This window comes from Taeniopygia guttata, chromosome 8, assembly GCF_048771995.1.
Source record: "Taeniopygia guttata chromosome 8, bTaeGut7.mat, whole genome shotgun sequence".
Classification (NCBI taxonomy): domain Eukaryota; kingdom Metazoa; phylum Chordata; class Aves; order Passeriformes; family Estrildidae; genus Taeniopygia; species Taeniopygia guttata.
Window position 1 is genome coordinate 21,747,296 of NC_133033.1, and position 14,016 is coordinate 21,761,311.

A 14,016-nucleotide genomic window follows, 5' to 3' on the forward strand; every position below is an offset into this window, starting at 1 on the left:
ATGTTGTTTAGACAGCTCTCTAAGTGATTTCAATTATGTTTTGTAATGAGAAATTAGGCATAAGCAGTGATAAACTTGGAACACTGAATCTGTTGCATGACTGTTCCTTTGATGGCTTCAAGCAAAATAAAATGAAGCCTCTTTCCTCTGTTCTGAGAGAGTCATGACACTTATCTGTACACACAGATAATTTTATAAGAATTACATTATGTGTTTTCCTACTGACATTTGTAAATTCTATCCATGTATGGGACAGCACAAGATTTTATAAATTTAGAAGTAAATGATCAGTTTGCATAGTACTAGAGAACAAAATAATTTTCATCTTGTCAACTATTAATTACCTTTTTTATTGGTTCTGAAAACAGTAGGCGAAAATCCAGCAAGAAATAGTAAAAATATCAAAATTATAACATACAAAACATCATTATGAAAAAAAATATCCTGTATCAATTAAAATCTACAAGTAAAATTATCAAAGTATTTTCCAATTCTGAAAAAAGGTTGGAGGCATTCATGGAAGTAGTCCTTTAAATAAAAGTAAGCATAAGAAATAGATATGCAAGCACTCAGTATTTTAAGCTCTAAGAGTAAACAGGATGTGTTTTCCACCAGAACTTCTGCAGTGGTCAAATACCAATCTCCAAACTCCTATTGGAGTATCAGCTTAATATATGTGGAGCAATAAGGACACCTTGAGGACAGTTAGAAAAATGCAAAAATTTCTATTCTGCATTGATATGAGAGGATTTACACATCCTTTGTAAATCTGAATTCCTTGGAATTGCCACATTATCTAAATTATAAGCTCTTAAAACTTTGGCAAACTCCCACAAGTCCCAAGAGTATTATTAATGCTCTCATTAGTCCTGAAATACTCAAATATGTGCTTACCTATAGATTCACTTACTTGCCAGTAGTTTTGAGGACAGACCTTAATCTTGTTTTGAGTTGCTTTTTTCCTTGTTACAGAAATAAAAAATTTTGCTCTGCACTCCTCAGCATAGTATTACCCTGTACATATTCTTAAAAGTAAAAATATTAAAATAGTGAAGGTTCCTGAAGAAGTATTAAATGCAAATCTACACAAAAATCAAAATTCCACAGTTCTTTGTCACTCTCTACAAGTTTCAAGTATTCCTTTAAATTTGTACCTTTCAAAACCCAAAATAACTAAAATTTAAAAAAAAAAAAAAATTGGGAAGAGGAAGAGATCTTGTACCTCCCATTTTGCTTTTTTGCATGTGAAAAAGCACTTTCTTTTGGTCCAGCTCTAAGTTGGAACTGCAGTTGTGGGGCCATTTGTAAAGCCTTCTGTTTCCTTAGTGCTATCTGCAGCCTTTGAACCATCACATATTTCAGGTGCCTCAGTTTCCTGTGGCTGTGGTGGGGCAAGATCAGTTGTGATCAAATCAGTTTCCTGATCTGATTTTCCTACTTCATTGCAAAATTCAACTTTATCTTCCTGCTGGCTGTTCTTCTTTATTTGTCCATTCTGTGCAGGGTAGGTACTGGCAATGGTGTCATACAGAAATTGGTATTGTTCCTTAAAAATAAAGAGAAAAAGTTAGGGTTAATGGAAGGCTCAGAGTCCAAGACTTAATCCATTCTTTCTTTTTTTCTCTTACATTTTAGAAATGTAGCATGTAGTTGGACAAGCAAGACTGCATATGAAGCACTTTCACAGTTTTTGGCGTAGAGAGTATTGCTCCTATGGTTTATTCTGGCTTCATGTGTACATAACATCTCTGAAACTGCATTAGATATTCCACGTTGTCACTCAGTGCCCTTTTGGTTCATAAAGTACCAAAATATGGTTTTTAGAGTACCTAAGTTGGAAACAACATGTATTGTACTGAGTCTGGAAGGTCATGTAATAACCTGGCCATATCCATGACACCCAGGTCTGGTTTTTGGTAACTGCACAGTGTGTGTCACACTTCCTCTGGAGTGACTAAACAAAATAGTCAGTGGCTGCCAGCCTGCAAATGGACTTCATCTCCCAGCTGCAGAAGGGACACTGCATGTACCTCATGAACCAACTCAAGAACAGCAATTTATGCAATTTCTAATTTGATACAACACACCCTTTGCCAAAGGCAGTACAGAATTGCATCTCTGGATATCTCAGACTCCTTCATTCCTATCAGCAAGTGCCACTGCCCAAATGGTGGTGAGTGTGAATGTTCTGATTACAATCAGTGCTCCCTATACAGAAATTATGCCCAAGGTTATGGGGATATTAGTGATAAAAGTAATCTTTTTTTTTTTTTTTTCCTGTTAATTCATAATATTTACTTACAAAGGAGGAGACCATTCCCAGCCTGGTGCGACGAAGCGATTTTACTACTTGGAAAACATCTATTACTTCTTCTATTTCTGCACTTTCCAAAAGGGTCATTAAAGCACAAAATACACCAGTCTGCTGTGATCCATCACTAGAAGATGATGCAAAATATACAAGTAAATTTACAAAGTAAAATCAGAAGTCTTCTGACTTAAGTGTTAGGTACTTTTTAAAACTTTATACTGAATTATATTTCCAAAGCATTTTTTTACTGTACTGAAATTGTCACAATTAAGTATACGTGTAGGATTCACACAGGACATAGTTTATTTAGAGACTACCTGAACCTGAAGTACTACTTAAGGGGAAGAAAGAAATTCAAAATTTGAGCCTTACAGAGTCAACTATTGTTAGCAGGATTATCTTCTGGTTTAGACAGTATGCAAGGCTATTCCTGGAAATGGTCCTAGAAAAGTGCACTTGTATCCTGGAGTGAGAGATGATCCTAAAAACTCTACTGGATATTCACTAGTGCGTCCTGCAAGTGCACTCTAACCTAGCATTTCCCCACAAAATAGGTGCACAAGCCAAGAGGAGCTGCTCATAGCACCTGCTCTGTGCCCAGACTTGCCCAAGAGAAGTGTGCTTTCTTTTCATCACTACAAACCAAAAAGCCAAGCTTGAGCAATTCAAGGAATCTTCTCGGGAGAGTTGAGTTTCCAGACACACAGAAAGGCTTGTGAGAAAAGGTGGGCATCCCAAAATTACGGTTGCTATGTATACCCAGAACTTAGAGCTAGGTGAATGTGTGTGCTGAGTTCAGACCCACCAGCAGTGAACAAGCAGTGGGACACTGCGGGTTCTCCTGTTGTCCTCAGTAACTGGTCTGGCTGGAAGTTTTTCTTTAATGTTGAGGATCATGCTGACTAAATCTTTGGGGGTTTCTGGAACATCACAGCCACTCCACTGATGGTACTGATACTGATACACTTTCTGAGTTTCTTTTGTCTGGAAAACAGCAGTGGAGATGTGGTTATTGTTCAGGATAAAATACAGATTCACACAGTAACTCTATTGCTGCTGATTAACAAAGGAAGAATTATATTCCCGAGGAACTGCAGGGTGATAGTTCTACCTCATGAATATAAGGTAGGTAGACATCCAAGCTTTGTTGAAAGTACAAGAGACAGCTGAACTCCTGAGACTCCCCTACCACAATCTCAGCAACTCCCTAAATAGAAAACCTGAGATAATTTATAGCATTTCTCATGATTGACTGTTGGTCTAGAAGAGGAAAATATTTCCATTTCATAAAGCAGGAGGTAACTGCAGTGGGAACTGTTTCTTCTTTTTCTTGAGGCTAAGTTTATAAATTTGTTTTTAAATTTAAAAACTCTTTGAAAACCATGTTTTGGAATTTGCATAGAAACTTTTACCTTCAGATGTGTAACATGAAATGCACGTATGGTATAGCTAGGACCAGAGTTGATATCTGCCATTTGAACTTCTATGCCATCATACATTTGCTTTCCTTCTCCCCAGTACTGTGCACAGAGTTCCTAAAATGGATAAAAATACAAGTCAGTGAATACCACTCAAATCTCCTTTTGCTTTGCCTTCCACGTGCACTTAGAGACTGTACTGACTTTAAAGTAGGAGGAGTTCCATTGTATTTTAAAATATAGCATCATACACTTTTCCCTCAAAAATTCATTCAAAAGTAAATTAAGTAGGTAAATAATAGGGAAAAATATATTGGAAATGCACATTCCTCACCCTATGGAAAACGTTTGAGCAAGGGGAGGAGAGAGTGCAGTGCAGTGTTTTGTTTGCATGTAGAAGATATTCAGTGTGTCTGTGTGCAGACAATGCCCCCACCTGATCTGCCTCCTTCAGCTCTGTCAGCATAACAACAACTTTGACTTTTCTTTGGAACACCATTTGCCAGAAGTCAGAGATAGTTTCCTGCAGTGGTCCCTGTGTTGCAATCATGGCTTTTGGACCCCAGTAACCCTATAAAAGAAATATTATTTTTTTCTTCAATTCATTTGAAATGTCTTTGTCAAACAATAGATCTCATCATTTAAGGAATCCCCTGTGAAATAAATTAGTCAACCTGTTTGTTTATAGGGAAAACATGCCTATCACAGTAGGCATCAGTCTAACAGGAATTCTACTACACAAATGACACTAAGCTCAGTCCTCCTAAGAAGACTATCCCTTCAGACTGACATCAAGATATATTGATGCTGCAGTGGCTGAGATCTCACCCTGCCATTTTTTGAAAAGCATATTTTTAAGAGGTAAAACATTCAGTTTTATACAGGCATTTAATTTTACCACTAAGAAATTGTGTTTGTACTACACAAATGTGCTGCACCAGTCAGTTCACACTGAGCTTCCTAAAAATAAAGATACATTTACCCTGAGTAGGTATCCTAACTGTGCAGCATTTCAAAGGATTCAGATAAATGGAACTTAGCTAGTAATTCCATTAAAATCAGTTACTTCATTTATGACCAATAACTGTTCTTCTTCGGATATATAATGGCATCAAAAAATTGTTGGCTCAAATTTTTACTGGTAGGGTTTGATCCATGTGAAAAACTATAGTCATATTTCACCAACAGGGACAATATTAATCTGGTTCCACCTGTAGATAGATGTCCACCAATGGAAATATATGTTATCATGAGGCCAGCTGAAGGCTAATGGTTTTAAACATAGATGGATTTGCCAATCAGCCATCAGTTCCATCTCCCTTATTCAACTCAATTCTTTTCTATTGGGATGCCAACAAAAGAATAAGAGTTTTAACTGAAAGCTTGTGAAATGTCTACAGTGGATCCTCTAAATACATACGGTTATGAAGGAAGCATTGATGTATTTGCTGGATTCCTCACAGTCACTGTCTTCATCCGAGGACTCATCTGAATCATGCTCACCCTCCTTACTGCAATCCTCTTCGTGCCTGATCGGCACTCGGTTAAAGTCATCTGTGTGAGACAAAGTGTCACTGTCACAGCACACGGCGCCTGGGTATGGCATTTGTGGAGGCAAGGGAATAGAAAAGGCCAGTCCTTTCACAATAGACTGCAGAACCAAGGCCACCTTGTTTAAAATAAATACTCCCAATAATTCACATTGGTAAAAACTCATCTCTTCTTTTTAAATCACTATAAGGAGTTTAGACTTTTACAGTCTTCAGAAAAACTAATCAAATACTACTCTATAAGGTGATTTGCTCATTTTTCAAAATTTTTCTCATAGAAGAAAACAGATAAAATAAGGCAAGGTGGGATAAAATAAGGCAATGGAAAATACTTACATGGAATTATGTTGGCATTCCTATTTTTGCTTTTATTTTCATCCCGATTCCCAGTGTTCTGTGTCCGCCACCCCTTATAGGAAGGCAATCGCTGAAGAAAAAGGATATTTGATATTATGCTTGATTAAAATGGTTCTTGAGATCATTGTCTCCTCAGGTCTCTCAAACTCAGAATTCATCTTGCAGAGTCTCTCTCCTTACTTTTGTTCTTTAAACTGTGGTAACATCTGAGCTACCATTTAGAAATGCCTGCTACACCATGTACAATGGCACAGGAAATCATGAACACAGACACAAGTAATCATTCTGTGAGCTCCATCTTTCTTAAAAATATTAACACCAAAGCAGAAATATAACTTCATTAGCATAAAGCTTTTTTTTGTGACATAAAGAAACTTTCTGTGCCAGAGAAATAAAATAGCACCTAAATGATCTGTGATAGAGATACCTGTGGTATCTCTCTAGCTCATGACTATTGTGCAAGGCAAGTTTTAACACAAATGGGAAGGAAGGGCAACTGGAATGCAAAGCTTATTTACCTGGAACTCTGCCTCCAGCAGAGAAGGCTCGCTCGGGTGGTCTTTTCTTTTCAGATTGTTAAGGGAGGAATGCAGTTCTGAGAGACTGATCTCCGTTTCTCCGTACTGATTGTATTCCACCAGTGCTTGATGAATAAGGATGTACTGTGACTGGTGTTGCCCATTTGAACAGTTTAAACAAGAAGTTATTAAACAGTAAAAAAAAAAACTTAAAAAATAATTTTTAAAAATCATTAAAAACGATTACTCCTGTGATAATATCATTAGTGTTATTAATATTAAGCATTAACATCAAAATCAAATTCAACTGTAAAAACTTTAAAATGCTGAAATAAGTTAAAAACATGCAATGCATCAGTCCAACTTCTGTTGTATTCAACTCATATGAAAATTGCACTTGGGCAGATGTATTTTAGAATTTTAAAAATCCAGTTTGACTCTGCAAGTTCAGTTTTGCATTTATGGATTGTATGCCAAAAAGCTGTTCTCCTTGGCTTCTTCTTCTAAAGTCTGAACTTAAAAAGTTGAAGTTTCTAAAATTAAAAAATTATGTGGGAAGTTTTTTTCCCTCTTAATACTTTTTAGACCTGTATTTTCTATGAACAGCTTCAACTGAATTGAGCAATACACTTGTGAGAAATACTGCTGAAGCCCTAGAACAGGAGAGTTGTGACAGGAGTTCAGAGAGATACCTCCACTTGGACCATGAGGCATCGCTGCCGACGCAATTTCACGATGTAGCCATAAACATCCACTCTGCCTTCTGTGTCCAGCCCCTCCAACATGGCATCGATTCCTATGTACGTCCCAGTGCGCCCAACGCCGGCACTGCCGTGCACAAAGGGACTTGGTTATCGACAGACAATGGCATTAATTGGCAACACAAACAATTATGAGTTTGCATTTTTAGTATCTTTTAGCGAAAGCAAGGCCAACATGGACAAATACGGTGTTTACAGCCAGAGCAGCCCAACATTGATCTGGCTGTTTTTCAAAAGTCTGTGTATCCTCAGGTCTTATCAACCTGAATTTCCTTCTTATCCTTCAGAAAACAAAGACTTTTTCCAGATCCCTTTTCTGAACAGCTTCATTTCAGTCATTTAATATTACCAAATTTTTAAAAGAATAATATATATATTTACCTGCAATGAACCACGATCGGACCACTAAAAAAGTTGCTGAGGGCGTTAACTCTGCGTCGGAGTTTGAGAAGGAGATGTGGATCCTCAGGGACTCCATGGTCTGGCCAACTTGTGAATTGGATATGAGTGACATCTCTTCCAGCTGTCCTTTCTCTTCCCTAGAAAAAGTGAAGTGTGGTTTTTAATATATATCAATCTATATATAAATTAGTATGTGTATACAGATGTATATATAAGTCTAAGTGACTAGATTAAAGCCCAAAGCACCTGAGTCTTGAGTGGACTTTGGTATGTTGCTGTTAGACTAAAAGAGAGGGCATAAATTTTGATAACCATGATTATAAAACCAAATGAGAAAAACCCCTCAATGACATTCTTTTACTGGCCAAGATTTATATGGCTGTACAGGCATTTTTCCACTAATTAACCTCCAAGTTCTTACTCACAGTTGAGTTATCCAGTTGTGCCAGAGCTATTCATACAGTTGTTTGCCATGGTTTCAGTAATTATACATCACTATTCTACCAGAACCGCAGAAATCTCCACTTTCTTGCCACAGACCACTCTTCAATTCCCCAACCAATATCCATTTTATCTTTATTGATATGATGTCAGCTGAACAAAGAGCAGATAGTTCTAAAAATATCAGCCCTCAACCTACTGCAATCACTCATTTCTAATGTCAGATTCCTTAAGGGACAGAGCAATGTCTTTATAAATAGGTGATTTTTAACCTACTGATCTGCGCACTGACCACAGCTTTCTTTTAATCAGATCACTTCCTGAGTAAATTTTAATGCAATATGAGACAGCAGAATAGGAATTTCCAACTGTAATCACAAATCAAGATGGGCAGATTCTGTTGCTTTGCTGAAGATCTGACAGCAGATTTACTCTTTGAGTCTGAATGCTTTTAGCTATGATTTAGGCTCCATTTATTATCATAGAAATATTTTTGCAAAGGGCCTGAGTTGAGCATCTAGCCTTTGATAGCAAATTTTGTTCTCAATTATACACAGAGCAACTCATGTGACTTCAGATGTGTGAAAGAGAACAAGTAACCAGCCTTAATGACTTTACTCATTTCTAAATGATGATTTTAAAACACTTATATTTATAAACACACTTGAGATTACCAGAATTTGTGATTGTCCCACTGTACAATTCGCAGAAGGGAAGATAATGGTTACCAATGAGTACACTGATTTTAGTTGCTGAGATACACACAAAGCAACAAATTTTTTGTATTAGAGAACAAACTAAATATATAAAGACATCACAGTGTATGTATTAATTTTTTACCACTTAGCAGCATATTAATACTATAATCCTAAACATAGGTTCCAGAGGACTAAGGAAAAATACCCTTTGAAGTTGGGAAATATATATCTAATCCATATTTCTTGCAAAAAATTACACCTACATCTAAGTTTTCCATTAAGCTATATGATGCTCAGGCAAGACAGCAGAGCATCTTCCATTGAGAGCTGACTCTTCTTTCTTAAAATACAGACTCCAAATAAACACTCCAGTTCCAGTCAGTCTCACACTTTTTCATCAACTTACATTTGTGATGTGCAGTTTCTGAATGACATAGTCTGGACACGTTTTACTTTCATTGATCTTTACAATGATGTCCCCATACGTTGCAGTCCCATTCTCCATTGATGGCCAGTACTGGGCACATTTGTTCTGTGACGAGATGAAGTTAAGTAAGCAGACCAGCAGTGAAGTGGCAGAGAACTGAGAGCTAGAAAAAAGCCTAATTTAAAGTAGATGGCAACTCAATATAGCTTTTTCAACTTTTTAATTCCAAATATCCAACAACTCAGGTCTCTGACCTGAAATTTATGGCCAGGGAATTTAACTTCACATGCACAGTGGAGAAAAAAAAAAAATCCTGTACACTAGTTGAAACAATGAAGAGTGACTGCCACTGTTGCCTGATGGCTGGAGAAATGTTTGCAGCTACTTCCATGCCTTGTTTTTCAGTCTTCAATGATGGCTGCTGCTCCTGCCTGCCTATAAAATCAGCTTGTGTGTGCTGTAAATCTGCAGGCTGTCAACATCTTTAACTGCAGCTAAAACAGCAGCTCCCCTTCTTCCTGCTGTACTTGGAATAAGGAACCAGAAGCACCCAACCTTCCACTTAAAAAAAAGCAACAGACATAAAATATTCTTTCTAGGATCTACTGAGGACACTGCCAGGTTATCATAATAGACAGGGAAAAAATAGAAACCATACTTTTTCTGACAGATCTATGAGGAACTACAGTTCTACCTATTCTGAATTAATTAGCTGTAATTTGGAAGCTCACCCTCTGATATGTATTGCTGTGACTAAAGTGATATTTTCTGGAAAGACTGGTAATTCATAAGGCAACACTGTTTTGGCACGCTTTTCAAAACAGGTTCTGCCACAATGAGAGAACAGCAAAGAATGAAAAAAAAGTACTTAAGAAGAGTATGTAATTCAGCACAACACAGCAATCCACTCTGTTTTCAGAAAAAAGAAGGATGGAAAGATAGAAGGAGGGAAGGACCCTCTTCTCACCCTCTTTCCTTCCTCACAGCGAGTCACCATGACAATAATGGTTGCCTTCTGCTCCCAGATCATTCTCCAGAAATCATCTGTGGTTTCATCCTTGGGGCCTAGAAGGAGATAATTTAAGGGACTTTTTCAGAGCGCAGCCACATGGAAAAACATCTGCACTCTTAGCCAGGCAACCTGAAGAGGTAACTAGAAATCATGCAAGTAATAGCCATACACTTGATTTGATTATGGCTGCTGCCATTAGGCTACAACATTTAAAAACTCTCATCTGTGTCTTTAGTGCATAGCTATGAAATCTGAAAATTTTTGGTGCAAAATTATACAACATGAGAAATCTGCCTTTGAAGTACGATTTATTAATTGTCACTAAATTCCCTAAGCAAAAACTCATTGACAACTTTGTCATATTAAATGTCAAAATGTCAGATTTTCATTTTTCCTTTAAGCTCACTAATAGGATTTTACTACTCTAAAAAAAAGGGTGAAAATAAAGAAAACATATTCTTTTAAGATTATAAATTACCTTGTGCAGCAATGTATTTTCTTGGTTCTTTGAAGCCCTGTAAAAAGCACATTGTTATTAACTTTTAGAAAGAAAGTATGAACAATCTAAAGGATTTGCAGCTTTAAAAATAAGTTCAATATGCAACAATTCAATAATACCAAATACATTAAAAAGGTGAAAGCAACCCCAATGGAAATCCTCCAAGGTGCGTGCTGATCCTTTAAATGCACAGACTACAGGATTTTTTTCCATAGAGTCTAAGACTTTTTTTAAGTAAAAGTCACTCACGTCAATATAACTTGCATTGATATAGTCTGATCCTGGATCTCCTGGCATCTCTGAGAGCTCAACACGGTTATGGTCATCTGTTTAAATCATTTAAACCAAAATAATTATATTATTGCAAGGCAGTGACAAATCAAACATATAAAACATGTCAAAATTATTACAAATACTCACATGGAAGAATATCAATGTAACGGTTTTTGTTCTGATTATGGCTTTTTTTGGCCTCCTTTATAGAAAATTTACTGAAGACTCTAGGAATACTCTGTAAAATATGAAATTTTTTTTTATTAGTCAAGCCTAGGTTTGAAATAGTCAAATGAATATAGAAATAATTTGGACTTACTGAATCTGGAAGGTAACATTATACTTCATAAGATTACTTCATATATTTATTATATCTAAAGTTAAAAAAATTCTTCTCCTTAATATAGTTAGTGTCTATCTCCACAATTACATATTATTTATATTCCCATGGCTATGCAGTAAGACAAAGTTTAAAAATATGTATTAAAAGCTACTTTAGGATGAGAGGTATTTAGACTGCATACTTTATACTTTCGCTGAAGAACACCTTCAGGAAAAATAAAGTATTTTCATCTTACTGGGGAGAGATTGGTAGCAAAATTAACTGAGGACTACTTGACCTTAGATGAGAATCCACTCAATTTTCTAGATTATTTATTTATTTCTAACTAGTACATATATTTCAAACATGCTCCTGGATGGGATTCGTCCAACCACCTGGATAAAAACCTGTAGTATATTTTGAGTGAAGGGCAAACCTGAAATTCTTCCAAGAAGAGCCTTCCTTCATCTGCAATCTTCCTCTTGTATGTGTCCAGCAATAGCTCTGAGGGTATTGGCTCTATATTAAGAAGTTGCTTGTCATCATCTTTAACTGTGTAAATAAATCAAATGTTTATTGTTACTGATATTAAAAATGCCCATCACGCTTCAGTAAACGTGATTCTAAAACGTTTTTTTTTTTTTAACTCGGTGTATTTATTTTTATAAAACTGGTGTTGCCTGAGCCAGCTGTGAGCAAACAGGCTGTGGGAATAAGAGAACTTCTCCAGCTCTGCTGCCTGACTGGAAACACCTCTGGAGGAGGCCACACACAGGGGACAGCACATCAAGACTTTTGCACAAAGTGGTGACTCATTTTCAGGGCAAGCGACTGCCTCAACACCCACAAAAGTTACACAGCCTTGCCTTCTGCTTCAGTTCTGGTCAGTTATTGTCAGTGATTAAAATATAATATGTATGGCCTAACTTTCCACATTTTATCCAGTTTATGTTCTGAGTTGCAATAATCTGCAATATCATCTTGAATTAAAAAATAACAATTGAACAGGTTTTAACACCTCTTACTAGATATATATTAATTTTTCATTTACATTGAGAAGTTGTAACTAAGCAAATGGATTTGAATTTCAACACAGTCCTACTTCCCATTTAATGAAGTTAGTTTCTGTGAATTTTAGTATTCTAAATTTTTTTTTCTTTAAGCTTTCTGGTATTGACTAATCCTGTCTTTCTTCACAGGGTTTGAAATCTTGTGCAAAAAGGTGCACAAATTTTTCAGTCTTTGGGATTTGAAAGCCTTCAAAACTTTTCATTAAAAAAAACTGGCTAATGTTCAGTCTCTTGTTTTGGAAAAAGGTACACAGAAAAGGGAAACTATGTTTTAAACTGGATTTTTTTCTGGATTTAGTCTCTGTGTTAAACATATCACAAACATTGTCTGGGATAACTGTAACTGGGTTTTTAATTGACTAATAAATAAGAACTTCTCAAACACTGATGAACTTTCAGTTCACTCAAGTATATTCTTCTACGTATTTACTGGAGTATTTTTGTCCTCCATGAAAGGTGTTATCATGTTGATATCTGTAATCTGTGTATGCAACCTGGAATGCAGATAACCTAAAGGTGGCAGCAAGACCTGAGACTAATTTTATTTCCATTTGCTAAATGGAAATAAATATAAATTGCTAAATATATAAAGATACTCACCTGCAACAAGGTTCACGCCTTCGGAAGAATTGCTGTAAGAAGCAAAAGCACCTGTAAATGCTTTGACTAGTAAAATATATATAATAATAAGTTAAATAAAATCAGTGAAACAAGAGTGCTGTCTGTAAATGAGAGTGCTACACCCAGGAATATGCAGAGGTGGTTGGGATTCTTGTCCTCCTGTCCTGCCCTGAGGCAGAGAAACAAGGTGGCCACATCAAAAACCTTTAGTGCCTGCATGATTTTGCCTATCTCACCTACAACAAATGTGTATTTAATTTTTTCACTGAAGTGACTGTTCACACCATCTTCTCTTCTCTTGCTAGTGACAGAAAACTAACACATACCTAAAATATAGCAAGTTTAAATGCTAAGTAGCCACAGGCATCAGGGAATGCAATGACCATCCTTCTGTTGCCATCCTCTGTCCTAGAGAACTGCTGAGCCATTGAGAGGTCACTGCAATAAGCAACACCTCCCTGAGATATTGTTTAGGGTGAAAAAGCATTTAAAACAGTTTGAAGAAAGTGTGGATTATTTTTTTATCACTGCTGATTTAAATAATGAAGGAAATGTTTTCCAGATATTTCTGAATTTTTTTTCACAAAACTAGGGACAAGTAATTTTGTTCTGTGCCTCAAATAAGGGTAGAGCAGACAGATTTTAAATCTATTTCATTATATTTGTTTTGTTTGACAAACACAAAAAAATTAGTTTTCTTTTAAAATGATTTAAAGGTAAAAGGATATCTTTTCCCAGTCATTCCCATTAATGAAACATCAAATTTGTAACATTTTGTCACTACCCACTGTGAAATCTTGTGGAAAAAACAAAAGCCACCCCCATGCCCCTTCCATTTATGTAAGAGAGGGAGACAAACATGAAGCTTACCTAAGCTTTTTTTTGTGAAGATCATAGATTTTGTACAGAACCAGTAGTAAAGCAATTACAGTCACAATGATCATGAATGCCAAGAATATAATCAAGGCTCTAGAATTATCTACCAACAGGAAAAAAAAATACATTTAATATTTTTAAATTACTTAAAAAAAAAAAAAAAGAAACCTGTATAGTCCCTAGAACCAGTGCTCCTCAATTTTTGGTTTAGGGTCTTTTTTGAGAAAAAAAAACTAAACAGGTTTGAGTTTGTTATGCCAAAGTAGAGAAGGGAATTTTATGTTTTCATTAAGAAAACTTTCCCTTAAATTCTCCATGTCCACATGTCAAAATGCTGCAACTCACTGGTTCAGCACTACAGTGCTTGTCTCCTGCTCTCTGTGACCTGTACAGTGCAGTTCTCAGTTGTTCCTAATCTGGGAATTGGGAACCTCTGCCAAGTCACAGATGTTCAGCTCCT

General features: G+C 36.3%; 1 protein-coding gene across 5 annotated transcripts in view; it reads right to left on the reverse strand.

Annotated features, from left to right (window-relative positions):
- Positions 1–318: 318 nt before the first annotated feature.
- Positions 319–14,016, reverse strand: part of PTPRC (protein tyrosine phosphatase receptor type C) — a 66,846-nt gene continuing 53,148 nt past the window's right edge. For 4 of the 5 annotated variants that reach the window (XM_072932632.1, XM_030279362.4, XM_030279361.4 and 1 more), the window contains 18 exons: positions 13,551–13,659; positions 12,660–12,691; positions 11,426–11,541; positions 10,815–10,905; positions 10,644–10,720; positions 10,374–10,410; positions 9,851–9,948; positions 8,863–8,988; positions 7,297–7,454; positions 6,847–6,982; positions 6,155–6,304; positions 5,616–5,706; positions 5,150–5,283; positions 4,166–4,300; positions 3,724–3,846; positions 3,117–3,295; positions 2,303–2,438; positions 319–1,546 (listed from right to left, as the gene is read on the reverse strand). In XM_072932632.1, coding sequence (XP_072788733.1) covers positions 1,274–1,546; positions 2,303–2,438; positions 3,117–3,295; positions 3,724–3,846; positions 4,166–4,300; positions 5,150–5,283; positions 5,616–5,706; positions 6,155–6,304; positions 6,847–6,982; positions 7,297–7,454; positions 8,863–8,988; positions 9,851–9,948; positions 10,374–10,410; positions 10,644–10,720; positions 10,815–10,905; positions 11,426–11,541; positions 12,660–12,691; positions 13,551–13,659 — 2,201 coding nt within the window. In that variant the 3' untranslated portion in view covers positions 319–1,273. The remainder of the gene's footprint in view (positions 1,547–2,302; positions 2,439–3,116; positions 3,296–3,723; positions 3,847–4,165; positions 4,301–5,149; positions 5,284–5,615; positions 5,707–6,154; positions 6,305–6,846; positions 6,983–7,296; positions 7,455–8,862; positions 8,989–9,850; positions 9,949–10,373; positions 10,411–10,643; positions 10,721–10,814; positions 10,906–11,425; positions 11,542–12,659; positions 12,692–13,550; positions 13,660–14,016) is intronic. The other variant, XM_072932631.1, reaches the window with a different exon arrangement.